General features: G+C 45.3%; 1 protein-coding gene across 3 annotated transcripts in view; it reads left to right on the forward strand.

Moving 5' to 3' along the window:
* Positions 1-16108, forward strand: part of VANGL1 (VANGL planar cell polarity protein 1) — a 50716-nt gene that overhangs the window by 16319 nt on the left and 18289 nt on the right. For all 3 annotated transcript variants that reach the window (XM_063104760.1, XM_063104761.1, XM_063104762.1), the window contains 2 exons: positions 814-946; positions 4076-4683. In XM_063104760.1, coding sequence (XP_062960830.1) covers positions 814-946; positions 4076-4683 — 741 coding nt within the window. The remainder of the gene's footprint in view (positions 1-813; positions 947-4075; positions 4684-16108) is intronic.

Consider the following 16108-nt stretch of genomic DNA (forward strand, 5'->3'; position numbering starts at 1 on the left):
CCAGGAAGCTGGTCTGGGGTAAAATCATGCAGCAGCCAGCTTTCCTTAGGAGGAAAATCACACACACACACACACACACACACACACACACACACACACACACACACACACACACACACACACACACACACACACACACACACACACACACACACACACACACACACTTCACACTTCTTGGTGTCATTTGTTCTAGCTTTGTTTGTTTCTGTGGGTGTCTTTGAGTTCAACTAGAACCGATGGGAATGACCTTTAGTTTTGAATTTGTAAGAATGAGAAGTAAATGATTCTGTGTATTGGTTTAGAATTTCCTTTCTTCTCTTCTTGTCCAAAGGTAGGGTGAGAGTGTGTCCCAAATGTTTTTGGACAGACCAAAGCTTAGATATTCTACAATGTTGTCTCAATAAAAAAAAGCCCTAGAAAATTGGTTAAGGCAAATTATAACCAAATTAGGTCAGTAATTATTAAAATAAAATGTGCTTTAGCTACAGAAATTCTAAAATTAAAATTTTAGGTTTTGGGAAAACATGATCATTGTTGATAGAGGAGGAGTGATGGTCTTTGCTTTGGGTCTTGGAATGGCACAAAGAAAATACTAAGTAGGAAGTAAAGATCATCCTCCTTTTTGTCAGGGGATGGGGTGAGCGAGCATTGGTGCTGTGTGCATGTGTCTGTGCCCGCGTGTGTCTGTGTGTTGTTGTGTATATATGTACAATTTTCCTAAATTCAAAATGAAATTTGTAATATATTTTGATGAAACAGAGAATTAATTAACATGGTGTAAATGTGCCAAGTGAGTATCATTTTTTTCAGGGAGAGGACTAGAGAGAGACACAAATCACCCCGGAGTAAAGATGGCAGAGGGTCAGAAAAATCTGTCACCATTCAAGCTCCCACTGGAGAGCCCCTTTTGGCAAACGATTCTACTCGGACGGAGGAAGTTCAGGTAAGGATCAAAGGCAGTCTTTAAGCACACTGCCACTTGGCCAAGACTCCTTTCTGTAAATGTTTTCCTAAGCCTTGTTGCAATAGGTCCTCTTGGGTTTTTATCTGTATTTTTCTAGCATGTTAATTAGTTTATCTATGTCCCGTGGTTTCTTGTTGGTCTAAGGACAGCCTCTCCTGCCATTGGGTAGTCTGGGGATTCTTCTAAGGTGTGATTGGTTGGCTGCTTTGAATGGTGTTGAAAGGAAACTGGCAAGGTTGACGACACGACAGGGAAGGGAAAAGTCCCAGGCTAGAGTCTCCAGAGACACATTCCAAATGGAACAGGATAAGAGAGGGAAGGAAACTCCCTCTCCAGAAAATCTTCGTAGTGTTGGGAAGAAGAGGAAAGGTAAAGCCAGCCCAAACTGAGTGTTAGTTACTGCTGGGTAATGTGAAATAAATCAGGGGCTGCATACTCAGATGTCTGGTAGGAAAACTGAATTATATAGGCCCTGGGTCAAAAACACGGGGCAAAAATATATCCAGCAAGCTTTGAGATTAATAGCAGTCTGTGCAGTGCCTCTGTGTCAAGGCCATGGTATGGAGTGAAGGAGTCTCTGGCAAACTGAAGAATGCGTTTCCACTGCCAAGGGAATAGCAGCTCCTTGGCTCCTCGACACTTACTGCTGCTCAGGAATGCAGGAATTCAGTGTTACTGAGTCTTTCAATGCTTAAGAAAAGCTGGGAATTAGGATTTTATGTGAAATCACTCAATTTTAAAATATTGGCAGTTGGTTAATTTTTTAAAAACATTGTGTGGGTTCTTCTCGGGGTCCCAACTGTCTGGCGGCCCACCTGGTTTAAATAAACATCTGAGCTGTATTCAGAAACATGTTTGCTCACCGTCCGCACATCCTGAAATACATGCATGTCGAGCCTTGTCCCACACAAACAAAGCAATGTATGCATATACAGCTGTAAAGATACAGGAATTAGATAAGCCTATAGCTGTATGCACCTATAGGTGTACACAGATACGCATATATAACCAGATAGATGGATTGAAACTGCAGTTTCTTGAACGCAAAAGGTGCTGTTGGGACCCAAAGCTGCAATTGTGGGTTGAGCATGGGGTTTGTTCATTGATGACCTAATGCCTTTACTGTTGTTGCACTGCCTTGGCTCTGGGAGCGCTGATGGGTGGATAGATGGATGGATAGATGGGGCCAATCCTGGGAGTGAACCACTCTTAAGTGCTTCAGGGGGTTAGTTTCCTCCTAGATGTGGATTCAGAGGTGCTGGTGGCCCACTGTGAAGGCATTTCTTTCTTTGCAGCTTCTCTATACCTTGTACTTGCTGAGAAGCTACATAGGGATGCTACTGGTGTTTACACCAGGAAGATGTGGTGGAAGGAGCATTGAAATGAGCATTTGGAGGCTGTATTTCTCAGAACTACGTCACCTTGGGCAATCACAACCTTTGAGGGCCTCAGTTTCTTCATTGAAAATCTAGGGGACTGGATTAGAGGATCTTAGGTTCTTTTTGTTCTAAGATCCTCAAGTTTGAAAGGATCCTTTGTATATCTGCATTTTTGGTACAGATGTACACAAATTCTTTAAATGGACAGAAGATTTAGTTAGCAAGTCTTTGGCAGGTAAAAGGATGAAGAGGTGCATTAGAGCAGTGTGGTGGTCAACAAAATGACCACAAGGTACTAGTAATGATTATTTCAGCATTGATTATCAACTGCATACTAGGCAAAGTACAAAACGTGGGATCCAGTATTTGTCATTTTCTGTAGCCTGTGAACATATCTTATATCAAAGCAAGTTGTATATCTTTGAATTTGTGGCTATCTTTTTCCTTGCTGATGATGTATTTATTTTTTTCTTTTAAAAAAATTGACCTAAATTTATGCACAGAGAAATGAGCAGATCTTAAGTAGACAGTTTGATGATTTTTAACAGATGAATACACCTATATGACCGACACCCCTATCAAGATATTTCTGTCACCCCAGAAGGTTCTCTTATGTCTTCCCAGTCAGTCCCTGCCCCCAGCCCCACCTCTCCAAGGCAAACACTGTTCTGATGTCTATCACTGTTGATGAGTTTTGCCTGTCTTGGAATTTAATGTAATTGGAATCATATGGGTCTTTTTTCCTCACTCAGCATAATGATTTTGACATTTATCCACGTTCTGGTGTGTTTTGACATTTCATTGTTTTTATTGTTGTTGTTGTTGTTGTTTTTAATTTTTGCTGAGTAGTATTCCACTGTATGACTCTGCCACAGATTGTTACCCATCCTTCTGGTGGGTGGACATATGGGTTGCACTGTTTTGGCTGTTATGAATAAAGCTGTTAAGAACATTCTTGTGTAAGTCTTTTGTGGATGTACGTTTTTATTTATTTTGGGTAAAACCTGGGAGTGGAATTGCTGGGTCATATAGTTAAGTGTCTATTTAAATTTATATGAAACTGCCAGACCAGTTTTCCAGAGGTGTTGTACCGTTTTATACTTCCACCAGCAATGTTTGAGAGTCCTGGCTGCTTCTGGCTATTGTCTTAAATAGTAATTTCTCTCAAGGTATGTGATACTTCTAACTTTCTAACATGCATACTGACTGCAGGTAAGTCTGGATTTGTATAGTGATGTAAGTTCCTTTGCTATATACCCTTTGCTCTTCAGAGCTATTGGAGGGTGTAGCAATATTTCCCATTTCCAGAAGTTGGAGTTTGTAAGCCCTTATAACCCAGCATGAATTGGGAAGAAAATGCAGTGGGTTTTCTTCTATAGGTGGGCTTTCACAAGGTTAGTCCAGTAACTGGATTGTGAATTGCAAGGCAAACTCCCCGGGCCTCTCAGAGCCTCCTAGGGCTTTTCAACACAGCAGATGATAATCAATGTTATTAAATTATGTTTTCTCTGTTTGAAAATGTAATATATATATAATACATTTTGAAAAATTTCAATGCAAATTGTTAAAAACTTCAATATTTAAAGAGTTCAGTTTCTATTTTCTAGAAAGCCCCTGCCTGTGGGTTGGTAAATGAGGTGGGCCCTCCGTGTTGCCCTTGTCTCTTCGTGGCACTTACAAATGACCTGCTTTGTGTGGTTCATCGTCCTCACTTTCTTCTCACCATCAGGATGACAACTGGGGAGAGACTACCACGGCCATCACAGGCACCTCAGAACACAGCATATCCCAGGAGGACATCGCCAGGATCAGCAAGGACATGGAGGACAGCGTGGGCCTGGACTGCAGACGCTACCTGGGCTTCACCATCGCCTCGTTTCTTGGACTTCTAGTTTTCCTCACCCCTATTGCCTTCATCCTGCTGCCCCCGATCCTGTGGAGGGATGAGCTGGAGCCTTGTGGCACAATTTGTGAGGGACTCTTTATTTCCGTGGCATTCAAACTCCTCATTCTGCTCATCGGAACCTGGGCACTTTTCTTCCGCAAGCAAAGAGCTGACGTGCCACGGGTATTTGTGTTTCGTGCCCTCTTGCTGGTCCTCATCTTTCTCTTTGTGGTTTCCTATTGGCTTTTTTATGGGGTCCGTATTTTGGACTCTCGGGACCGAAATTACCAGGGAATCGTGCAGTATGCGGTCTCCCTTGTGGATGCCCTGCTCTTCATCCATTACCTGGCCATCGTCCTGCTGGAGCTCAGGCAGCTGCAGCCCATGTTCACGCTGCAGGTGGTCCGCTCCACCGATGGCGAGTCCCGGTTCTACAGCTTGGGACACCTGAGGTAAGGGGAAACATTCAGGAGGCAGAAAGGACTGCTGATACCTTGCTAGAAGACAGATGCCAGGTGCTAGGACCAGGCTCTGACTCTTCCGATTTGGGGAGGGGCTGAGTGAGCATGGGGGTGGGGTGGGGGTGCAGAGTGTCCATGTGCATTGACTTTCTGATAGGGCAGGGCAGTTGCGGGCTCTCATCCAGGTTGAGGTTTTGCTGGGCCTGTCCTAGAGTTGTTGACAGTTCCCAAGTGATGGAGAAAGGATTATGTATAGTGGTGGGTGCCTCCTTTGACCCAGAAATTGACCCGAGGGTGATGAATAGGGTGACCAGCTGTTCCATTTTGCCCAAAATGGTACAGCTGGTTTACCCTGTGGTTCCAGTGTAATTATTAATCATCCCTTTTTCCCCATTCTCAGTGGTATCTTGGTTTGGGCTTTAAATTATATGATTACCTAGTGACCCTCCAATAAAGAATTAAGTGCAGGTTAGAGACTCCAAATATGTAAGGGCTGAATGTCTTGAAAATGTATGCATGAGAAAGAGCTAGAAATTAATTGGAATGTCATACCTTAAATCTGTGCATAAAATCTGATTATTTTGTGTTTAAAGAGTGATGATCATTATTTTATTTTTATTTACCTCAAGGTGAGCACTTTACATAAATTGCACATTTAGTCTTCGCAGAACCCTGTGATATGGATATTATTAATCTCTATGTTATAGATGAAGAAATTAGGCTAAGGGAATTTGAGTAATTTTCACAAAATAATATGGGTAGCCTTGTTTAGGACTCATTCAGTGTCAGTGGGCCAGGGCTTAATTAATGACCCATCACAGCTTCTCTCACTTTGAGTTCAGTGGCCAATTTTTCCATATGTTTTCTTCCACAAACTGTAAACTCCCTGAGGACGGGTTCTGTGTCTTAGTACTCATGGCATCCTCAGTGCCTGTCCCAGAGCACAGCCCACAGCTGGCACTCAGATGGTCATTGGGTAAATGAATAACCTGGGATGTGTGAATAACCAAAGGCTTTGCCATCTCCTTGGACCCTTCTGCCTCCTTAGGCAATATGTGCTGATGTCTGTAACCTGCTTGACGCATGGTAGTCACCTAGTTAATTGTAGCTATTACTGCTGTGTCATGGTAGCTGGCGAAGCAGCCGAGATCAGCAAGGGCACCTTAGTGGGTATCTGAACAATTGGCTTTGTCATAGTTTGGGCTGAGGCCCAGGGAGGTAGCCCAGACCCAGTTTGGAGTCAGGTCACTCTGTCAAACCATCTCCATGTTGGCACGCCCCCACTTTCATTCCTCTGGCTCAGCTCGTACCGCCTGAGGATGGAGGACTGCGTGCTCAAGGTTACTGCCACCCTAACCCATCTTCATAGGGAATAGTGTCTGATTCACATGCTCTACCTAGCAAAGTGTGGTGTTTCAAGTCCTTCACAGGTACCTGTTGGGCTCAGAAGGCAAGTAGGTCACTGCTGCATATTAATCTCACACAGCTCCCTTTCCTTGTATTTCACATTGGAGAATGACCAGCAGACTCTGTCATCTGCTATATGCAGATCCCAGGACTCAGGGCTTCAGGGTTCCAGAGACACAAGGTGGCTGCCTTCAAAGCTCTGTTTCTGAACTTGTGGTGCTCACAGTCACTTGGAGAGAGACCGTGCACTGTTGTACAGTGGGCCTTTGCTGAAACAGGCCCAGGCACAGGTGATGGGGGCACAGGAGGAAGAGAATTTGAGACAGTGGCAGTGATAAAGTCCAGCAGGAAACACTCTATCTCAGGACAGGTTTTTCTTTTTTTTCTTTTTCCTGACCAGTAAGGGGATCGCAACCCTCGGCAGGGTATTGTCTGCACTACGCTCAGCGCTGCACTCTCCCGAGTGAGCCACGGGGCCGGCCCTCAGGACAGGTTTTTCTGAAGTTAAAGCAATGGAGAGAAATCATCTGGGGTCACAGAGGAGAGGAGTGCTATTTGGACTCTATGTAAATACAAGTAGCCAAGACATTGGCCAGGAGTGAGGCCTGCTGTGGTTTTGTTTTTTGGCCCTCCGCCCTAGTTGGTGTGAATCCCACCTGTGCAAGCAGGAAAGGGTAGCGTGTCTTCTCATCTTAGGTAGGGTGGTGGGACTGACTTCCCTCCATGGCTCCCACGTTGCTCCCCTCTAAGACTGGTTGATCTGTATGGTAGATCTAGGTGGCAGGTGGGGGGGGGGGGCAAACCACATAATCCCAGGAAAATATGCCTGTGGTGTGATCAGAAAATGTGATTAGCGGCAGTCCTCACATGTCAGCACACAGCTGTACTAGGCAGGGGTCACAGAGGGCAGGAGAAGCTAGACTGATCATCTGCATGGCTCGCAGGCTTGCTGCAAACCTCTGGTCTGTTCTCACTGTGACCAACAGCTGCCTAGTCTTTACTTTCTAAAGCTGAAGCCAGTAACCCCAATCCCCTAGGAAGACTGAGACGGTGGCGAGTGTCCAGCAGTCCTGGGGAGAGCATTTCGAGGTGGTCCCTGGTGTCTTCCTTTCGGCTCCTCTTTAGGGCCATTTGTTTTCCCCTCTCCTTGCCTTTAACAAGACCCCCTTTGTCCTTCATTGGAGACCCTGGGTTATGGGGTGCAAAGAGGGGCTGGGGAAGAAGAGGCGACTTTTCTCACAAATCGAGCCTTCAGGCAGGACCGGATGCCTGAATGAGAGCCAGTCTGCTAGAGCAGGGACAGGCTTGGCATCTCTCCCTGGCACTGTGGGCTTGGTCACCCGCCGATCCTTGGGCTAAATCTGGTCTAAACCCAGTGGTGGCTGAAAGAGTCACTGGGCTAGAAATATAACTTGTAAGCCCTTTGTAAAGTGTAGAAACAGACAGGAGGGAAGGCGGAGTAGGGACAGACAAAGCGAGCCTCAGAGATCAGCACAGCCGGCCTTCCTCAGACCCAGCCAGAGTCACCAGGCGCTTCCGCCTGCTCTTTGTGAAAGTCTTGGCGGTGGCAGCCCACCTATCTGGGCCTAGGTGCGGAGCGATGCTGAGCTCTTTTTCTCTGTGTTCAAAGGTGGTTTTATTGAATCCGCTGAGCTATTTTTGAGTGCTGTCAAAGGAATGCCTACTCTATGAATGCCTAAAGAAAAGGCTTCTCGTTAGCTCTCATAAAAGGCACTTGCAGTAACCCTGCTCGTTGGCAGGAATGGAGTTCTGGGCTTATTTAAAAACTTTCAGAAACATAAATGGTTATTGTTGTAGAATGTGAGATATCATAAATAGATTAAGACACTTCCTAGCCTTTGTCTGGTACCTTAGGAATTACAAAGGATTTTTCATATTTTTTGGCTCATTTACTTCTCACTGCTGGGTCAGGGGTTGGGGTAGGTGGGGTCGTGGTGTCCCCTCTTACAGTTGAGGGGTCTGCTCAAGGTCCCGAGGAGCTAGTGCCTTTTTGTGCATCACACCCCTTGCTCACTGCACTCTACAGCACCCAGGGGTCTTAGCACAGTTGGCTTGTAATTCCCCATACACCCCTCACCTTCACTTTTCTTGGTCCTGTTCTCACAATGAGTTGCTAACTTTTGCAGGATTTCATCAGAGATGATTTTTGATCTGACTATATCTGGGGAGAAACCCAGAAGAATAGAGAGAAGAGACTAAAAGTGAAATTTAATTATCCTAATTAATAATTTCTCATTTTTGAAATCTTTAAAGGGAAATACTGTGAATATTGGCATGTAGATGAGTGTAATTGACTGATGGAATCTGGAATGTAGGACAACAGAGAGAACAAAGAAAACCTTAACAATTAACAATTATGTAGTCCTTACTGTGCGCCAGGCACCTTCTTAGCTCTTAACATACAACTCAATCTTTACAATAGTCCTATGAGGTAGGTAGTGTTATCCTCATTTTCAGATGAGGAAACTGAGGCATGGGAGAATTAAATTAGTTGTCTAAGCCTCCACACAGTTTGTAATTGTCAGAGCCAGGATTTGAGCACAGGCAATCTGATTCCAGAATGATCTTAACCATTTCACCATATCGCCTCTGAATAGGTGGGTTCATGTTCATATCACTGCTTTAAGAACATGTGAACAAACTCGTAAGCATTTTTTGAGTGCTGACCATGTGCCAGGCTGTGTGCTAGCTGTTTTTATATACATTATCCTATTCACTCAGTTGACAGAGCCTGGTCCTACACAGCAATAGGTCAGACCTTTTTAACCTGCTGTTCTTTACATGTCTCAAAGAAGACTTCTTTTATCTATTGCTGTGTAACAACTACCCCCAAACTTGGTAGCATAAAACAGCAACTGTTTTACTATCTGTTACAATTCTGCGATGTGGGTTGGGCTCAGCTGGGAGGTTCTTTTGCTGGTCTTGCTAGTGGTCCCTGTGTGATTACACAGGACTTGTCTTTCTTTCTCTTTATTCTTAGGCTTTCTCCCTCTCCACATGGCCTCTCTTTGTTTCTTAATTAGGGTAGCTAGACTTCTTAAATAGCAGCTCATGGATCCCAAAAGCACAAAACCAGAAACTCCCAGGCATTTTAAGGCCTACGCCTGGAATTGGCCCAGTATTACTTTCACTGAATACTCTTGGTTAAAGCAAGCCCCAGCCCTAGCCCAGATTGAAAGAGAGAGCACTACTCAAGGTGGGAAAAAGTAAGAGGCTTAGGTCAATCTAGCAGACTTCCACAACCACCTTAGGCTCTTGTTCTCAGAGGCTGATTATTCTTACTTTGCATTTAGATTGAACAAGTTTAATTATTGATTTCTATACCTTAAAAGGTCCAGAATATTTCAAATGGGGGAAAGAGCTGCTTTAAGGAGGCACATAAACATCAGTGGAAAGGGATGACTCATAGTCAGCAGCAAGCGGGGAGATGGAGAAGCCCCAGCAGCAGGTACAACCTTCAGCCCTGGGCAACTTTCTTATTCACAGTGACCCATCCTGTAGGATGCTCACATTGCTGGAGTTTCATTGTGCATAATTCAGCCAGCAGGTTTTAACTGTTTGAGTTTTTGAGCATGCTTCATTCATTGAGACTGAGTATCTTATAAAACGGCACAGACCATGGGCGTTTTTATCAAAAAATGTGCTAACTAATCACAGAACCACCTGTACTTTAGAAGAAATGATTTTGGGGTTGCTTTTCAAACAGTAGAAGTTTATGGGCCGAGCCCGTGGTGCACTCGGGAGAGTGCGGCGCTGGGAGCGCGGCGACGCTCCCGCCGCGGGTTCGGATCCTATATAGGAATGGCCGGTGCACTCACTGGCTGAGTGCCGGTCACGAAAAAGACAAAAAAAAAAAAAAAAAATTATGATTGTGCATAATTGTCGCATTATTGTGTTGAAAAGGGACTGTTTTAGACTGAATTATTTTGTCCCCCCGCAAATTCCTATATTGAAGCCCTGACCCCCATTGTGGCTGTATTCGGAGCTGGGTACCCTAAGGAAATAATTGAGTTTAAATGAAGTCTCAGGGTGGGGGCCTGATCCAGTAGGATTGGTGTCCTTATAAGAAGAGACACTAGAGTGCTTATTCTTTCTATACACAGACGTGCACGCGCGCACGCGCACACACGCATGCACACACACACACACACACACTCACTCTCACACACTAAGATAAGGCCATGTGAGAACACAGAAAGAAGGTGGCCATCTGCAAGCCAGGAAGAGAGCCCTCACCAGGAACCCAATTGGCTGGAACCTTGATCTTGGACTTCTAGGCTCCAGAGAACTGTGAGAAAGTAAATTTCTGTTGTTTAAGTCACCTAGTCTATATATTTTGTTATGACAGCCCTAGCTAAGACAGGAACATTACACACGCTGGTGATTTTTTTCCCCTAAAGCCCCTGGAAACTGTGGGTTCAATAAGTGCAGCTTGGCCCTGATGACACAGAGCTCACATCACCTCTCTCCAGCTCACTCACGCATCCTTCCAGCTTGAGTGGGCACCTTGCTTCTCCGGGTTGCCTTTAGTTTTCTAGTTATACTGGGTCAAGTAACACCCAACTGGAGATTACAGTGCTAATCAAACTTGGCTGTCTTGCTGGGCCAGGCCCCTCCCTCCCATGCTCAAGACACATACCAACAGTCTCTGGAGGGCCCAGAGCCTTTGGCTGTGAAGTTTGGGAGTGTTTCAAAATGACCCTCAGAGGTTTTGGCTTATGTTATTATGATCATGTTTTCACGTAAAATCTCATTTTTAGAAGTATGCACTTTTTACTTGTAACTACTTTTCAATAAAGATGTTTTGCCAGTCCACACCCCTGCTACCTAAAAAACCAAAGGATAAAAACGAACAAGCCAAAAAGAAGAGCATGAAGGTTTTTGGTCCAACTGCTTTGCTGAGGGAGAATTTCAAAGGTTGGGAATGGAGCTGCCGTTTGTGGTTTGGTCCTGCAGTGCCTGTTCAAAGTGGCTTTAATGAGAGTGTAAGATGCTGCACACTGAAGCCCTGTGTTTATACAGCTGCCTCCTGGCGGTGGCCACAGCTGGGACAGCTTCCTGCACATGGCTCTGCCCACAGCCTTGTGCCCAGGCTGAGCGTGGCCGCCAGCGGCGAAGGAGCTGGAGAAGGTAGAGCTGGTTTGAGTGACCTTCCCGCAGGGCCACAGGTCGCTGGGAGATGGTTCCTTCTCCGTGAGTGGTGTGCTCTTCCTTTCCCTAAAGGACTCACGCTGTGGGCAGGGCTGGCACTCTACACACTTACCCACATGTGGATGGGTGTTATTTGACAGAGTGCGCCATGAGGTACAAACCCTCAGGGAAAATGGGCCAGAGCCTTCTCTCCTGTCCTGCAGCACCACTGTCCTCTCTGCTACAGTCTTGCCTGGCCTGATCGCTATGAGTGAGCAGAGATCTAGCTGGGCAGGCTGGTGGCCCTGACTCCTGACTTCTCATTGCCTGCTTCTGCAGTTTGCCTGAGGCCAGAGGACTGACATTGAGAAAGGTGAGATGGGATAAGAGAAGGCCAGTGAGCATCCTGGGCGGGTCTGCAGGTGCTGTTGGTCCATGTCTAAATATACTGCTTAAAGCACCCCAAGCAGGCACTTGTCTTTGATCTCCTGTCTCTGCTGTTTATCTTGCATGATTCAGCATAGTAATTTAAGATGCTGAGAGAGCTGAGTTCCCATTCCCAGGCAGGGGAGATGCAGCACAGGTTGGGCCATGCAGAGAGGTGGCAGCATGGTGGGGTCTGTGCTGTGGCCTGCAAGCAGGGCTGCCAGCTCTCCAGGCAGACTGGTAGAGCCAAACCTGTCACTTGTGGGCAAGTATGTCTCCTAGGTACCCCAGTGGGAGAGGTCTGCCAGTATCTCTGTGCTGTGGGGAAGCAGCCAGAGGGATCCAGCCATGACTGGATCACCTCCTCGGAACAAGGCTGTCAGTGCTGTCTCTGCACTTGAAACTACCTGCTGTATCATGGTGTTACACCTGGAAGGAATGCACATGAGTGATAGCTTTGTGTGTTTAGTTCCTGAGACCAAAAGAGACCGAAAGAACCAGGTTGTTGCATGAGCCATTATCTACTTCTACTTCTCCCAGTCTTCTCTCAGTGTTGGTAGACCAGGTGTGGTTTCATTTGTATTATTAGAGAGAGTATTTTCCAGGGTTATACTTAATTGTCTGAAACTTAAAGCGGGGACAGTAAAGGGCATGGGGAAATGCTCTGGATGTCCCCAGACTGCTCTTTGGAGGCCATTCTGTGATTACTGAGTCCTGTTGATTCTACTACTGTGGAGCTTTGGGATTAGCTATCCCAGGTTTTTAATCTGCTTGTCCTTCTTGCAATGGGGATACCCTGTGGGGCTTGTCCATGGACTGATATTCAAAGCAGAGGCTAGAGACATCTTCCAGCTTGGGAATATTGATTCAGAAAACTTGGTCACTGAAGCTTCTGCATACCTGAGGAGCCAGCAGGCCTGGGTACCAGTGAATCCAGATAGCCAGAAGAGAGACCTTCCTGTGGCCTCAGCAGCCAGACAGAGCCACTTCATCCACTCACCTGTTTCCCCACTCAAGATGGGCAGTCTGTCTCATAGCTCAAGATCTCAAGCAGCAGCTTGTGGCTCTCCTGCTCTATCCTGGCAATGTCCCACAAAGTCCAGGCTTTCTCCCAGGTCATTCTGCAAGTTAAGCCAATGTCAGTAAACACAAGCTAATTCCAGTTTTTGCCCTTCCTAGTCCTCAAGTTTCAAGGTGATCATTGCCTGTTATCTGTTTGGGACTTGTGTAAGCCGACTTGCCAAGTGCAGCTGTAAACAAACATTTTAATTAAAAGGCAGAAGGGTCAGGAGATATAAACGCTTGTGTGCCTGGTTGTCAGCAGAGGCGGCTGCGGTGTTCAGGGGCTAATTATATTTGCTTCTCTGGGACTCACACAAATATTGCCACAAATGGTCCTGACTGTCATACCGAAGCCAATTTATCTCCCAAGTCCAGGGAGCAGTGCAACCCACACATCTAGGTAGATTTAGCTCTTGTTGACTCTTCTGGGGAGAAGTAGCAGTTGGGTAAAACTGAGGGCATCAACTGTCTGGCCCTGGTTGGGGCTTTTCACAGAAAGCTGAATCAGCTTTCATTTTGGGTCCTGCATTTTAGAGTTTTCTCAAAGACCTAGATTTGGACCCTAAAGTGCAGGCACACTTTAAAGAGTACGAGATGGGGTGGCTTTAGTATACAGGCAGCCTTTAGTATTGGCATCCTGTGGTCATCACTGTCTGCTGACCCTCTCTCTCTGTCCCCACCTTCACTCACCTCTGCATTCAGTGGAGCCTCAGTTACCATTGACTTTTACCCAGCCTTTCCCTTTCCCTGTCTCTGTCCTTCTTTCCTTAAATGCACATGTGTTAGTTTCCTAAGACTGCCATAACAAAGTACCACAAACTGGGTGGCTTAGAACAGTTGTCTTTCTGTTTCTCAGAAGTCTGAAATCTAGGTGGGGTGCTGGTAGGGCATCTCCCCTGAAGGCTCCAGGAGGACCTTCCTTCCTCCTCATAGCTGCTGGCAGTCACTGGAGTCCTTGGTGTTCTCTGGCTTGCAGCTGCGTTACTCCAGTCTCTGCCTCCGTCACCATGTGGCCTTCTCCACGTGTGTTCTGTGTGTCCTCTTTTCTTCTCATAAGAATGCCAGCATGACTTTACCTTAACTGATTATAACAATAGCTGCAAAGACCTGATGTCCAAATAAGGTCACATTCTGAGGTTCTAGGTAGATGCAAATTTGGGGGACACTATTCACTAAAACAGGTTTCTCAAAGCTGCCCTGTGACTGATCACATTGACCCCATTCCTTCTATTGTAGATTTAGGTGGGTTGTCTAACACCAACCTGTTTTGGTTCACACTGCTTCCTCTGCCTGGAATTTGCTTTACAGCCCATTGTCCACATGGTGTGACCATCATTCATCTTTTCAGACTCAAAAACTCAGCTTTGCCTCTTCTGCGGATCTTCCTCCCCTGCCCCATGCACATGTTCTGTCACAAATGCTAAATCACTTGGTTGTACTTACTGTCACCACCGAGTGGAATGTAAGCAAAGGTCTTGTTCACATCCATATCTCAGTACTTAAGACTTAGCAAGTACTTATTTACAATTGCTTGTGATGGTGCTGGAGAGCCTGGTTATTAGGATTTTTCTGCATGTCAGCATTTTTAGTTGGCTCGCAAGATAATGAGTTCATGCTCTAAAAGGAAATCTTTGCAGATTTTACTATGTGACAAGAAAACTGTCTATTTAGTGCTTTTTCTGTATCAGAAATATACCCTATCAGAATAATGACCTGACATTTATGCAGGGCATTAGCATGCAAGAAATACATTCACATTTTCCACATGTGAAGAAAGATGTGTTTTTTTGACAGAGCTAAAGGGGTCAAGTTAACATTTGAAAAGAGGTAGCTAAAACTCAACGGGACTTGCCCACCTGGCCCTGTCTTCTCTCTTTCTTCTTCTTAAACTCATTGTTAATTTCTGATTTTAATAACAGGTACTAGTTTGATTACAGAAGCCACAATCAAGTCCAAGGGAAAGTGAATGAATAGGAAATAGGGGACCCTGTGTGTTTACATGTGTATGCATGTGTGTGTGTGCAGGCTCTCTGTGTGTGCACACTCTTTTCTTAGGCCATAGTGCCCTTATCTGCAAAGTAAGGAAGTTAAAAAGGAGGAGGTGTAGCAACAATTGTTTCCTTCAAGTATTTGATGGGTGTTCACAAGAAAGAGGGACGTGGGTCCAGAGCAAAATGGTTAAACTTAAAGAAAGATTATTTCAGTACCATGTGAGAGTAAACTTTCTTTTCAAGCAGAGGCTGGAGGTTGTCTGGGTTATAAAAAGTACTGTCTATGGGTTGGGAGATTGAACTAGACAGACTGATTTCTTGAATCCCTGAACACTAAGATCTTCTCCATTTCTAAAGTTATGTGATTCAGTAAAAGTGGAAGTTTGTTTGTGCTTTTATGCCCAGGGACGGTATGAATATCTGGCTACCAGCCAGCTCCATCCCCTGCTGCACAGTGCTCATGCTCATTATTAGGAATATGATAATATTTTCCAATTGTGTAATACTTTATAGTTTATGAATGCTTTCCCTGGCATTATTTCATTTGCTGTCCTCAACAACCACATGCAGTAGTTGGTATTATCTCTTCATCACAGGGTAAGAAGCAGGCCAAGAAAGGTGAAGGGCAGCAGGATCAGGTCTGGAATTCAGACCTCCTGACTCTGAGGGCAGTGCTGTTTCTACTTTGTGAACCATGCATGCCTCCCTGTAAGTGGGTTTGATTTTCAGGCAGCTAAGTTGGCAGGAAGAACTGCATAAAAAGAAAGAGTAGCATAACTTTATGTCCCTAATCCCTAAGGAAGACCATGCGGAGGGGACCCACCTTGCCTCATTTCCATGGCAGTACCCTTGTGGTGAGCCTTTGGTGGAGAGGTTGGTACAGGCTCATGTAAGGGACAGATTGGCTTCCCTAACGTAAATGGACATGTAAGCCCATGGTGGCTACCACTTATAAGCCATTTTCTTTGGTTCAGGCACTTTAAAATATATTATTTTAATCTTTAGAATAAAACTAAGCCAGGCAGGCAACTCCTCAGGAAGCAGGAAAGTGGAGGGTAAACTCCCAGGTCTCCAGTGTTTTTCCTGGCCTAAATGCCAACTAACTTTGGAGTCTTGGAAAGTCTTAGAGCCCAGAATTGTCCCCATTGGTATTTAAGCTCATGAGAAAACTGCCACAAGGTGATGCCAGCCTCAGCCAGCACCTGGTATATTTGGATCTCGCAAACTGTCCCTAGAATTTCTGACAAGCTACCTGCACCAGGTCTGCCTCAGTTATTTCATTAGCCTTCCAGAAATACATTTTATACCATTGAGTATTCTGGAGCCCATTTATCATGTTGTAGCAGGATTTTCTGGATTATTCCCACCCTCCAGTTGAA

The sequence above is a fragment of the Cynocephalus volans genome, chromosome 8 (genome assembly GCF_027409185.1).
Source record: "Cynocephalus volans isolate mCynVol1 chromosome 8, mCynVol1.pri, whole genome shotgun sequence".
Lineage (NCBI taxonomy): Eukaryota > Metazoa > Chordata > Mammalia > Dermoptera > Cynocephalidae > Cynocephalus > Cynocephalus volans.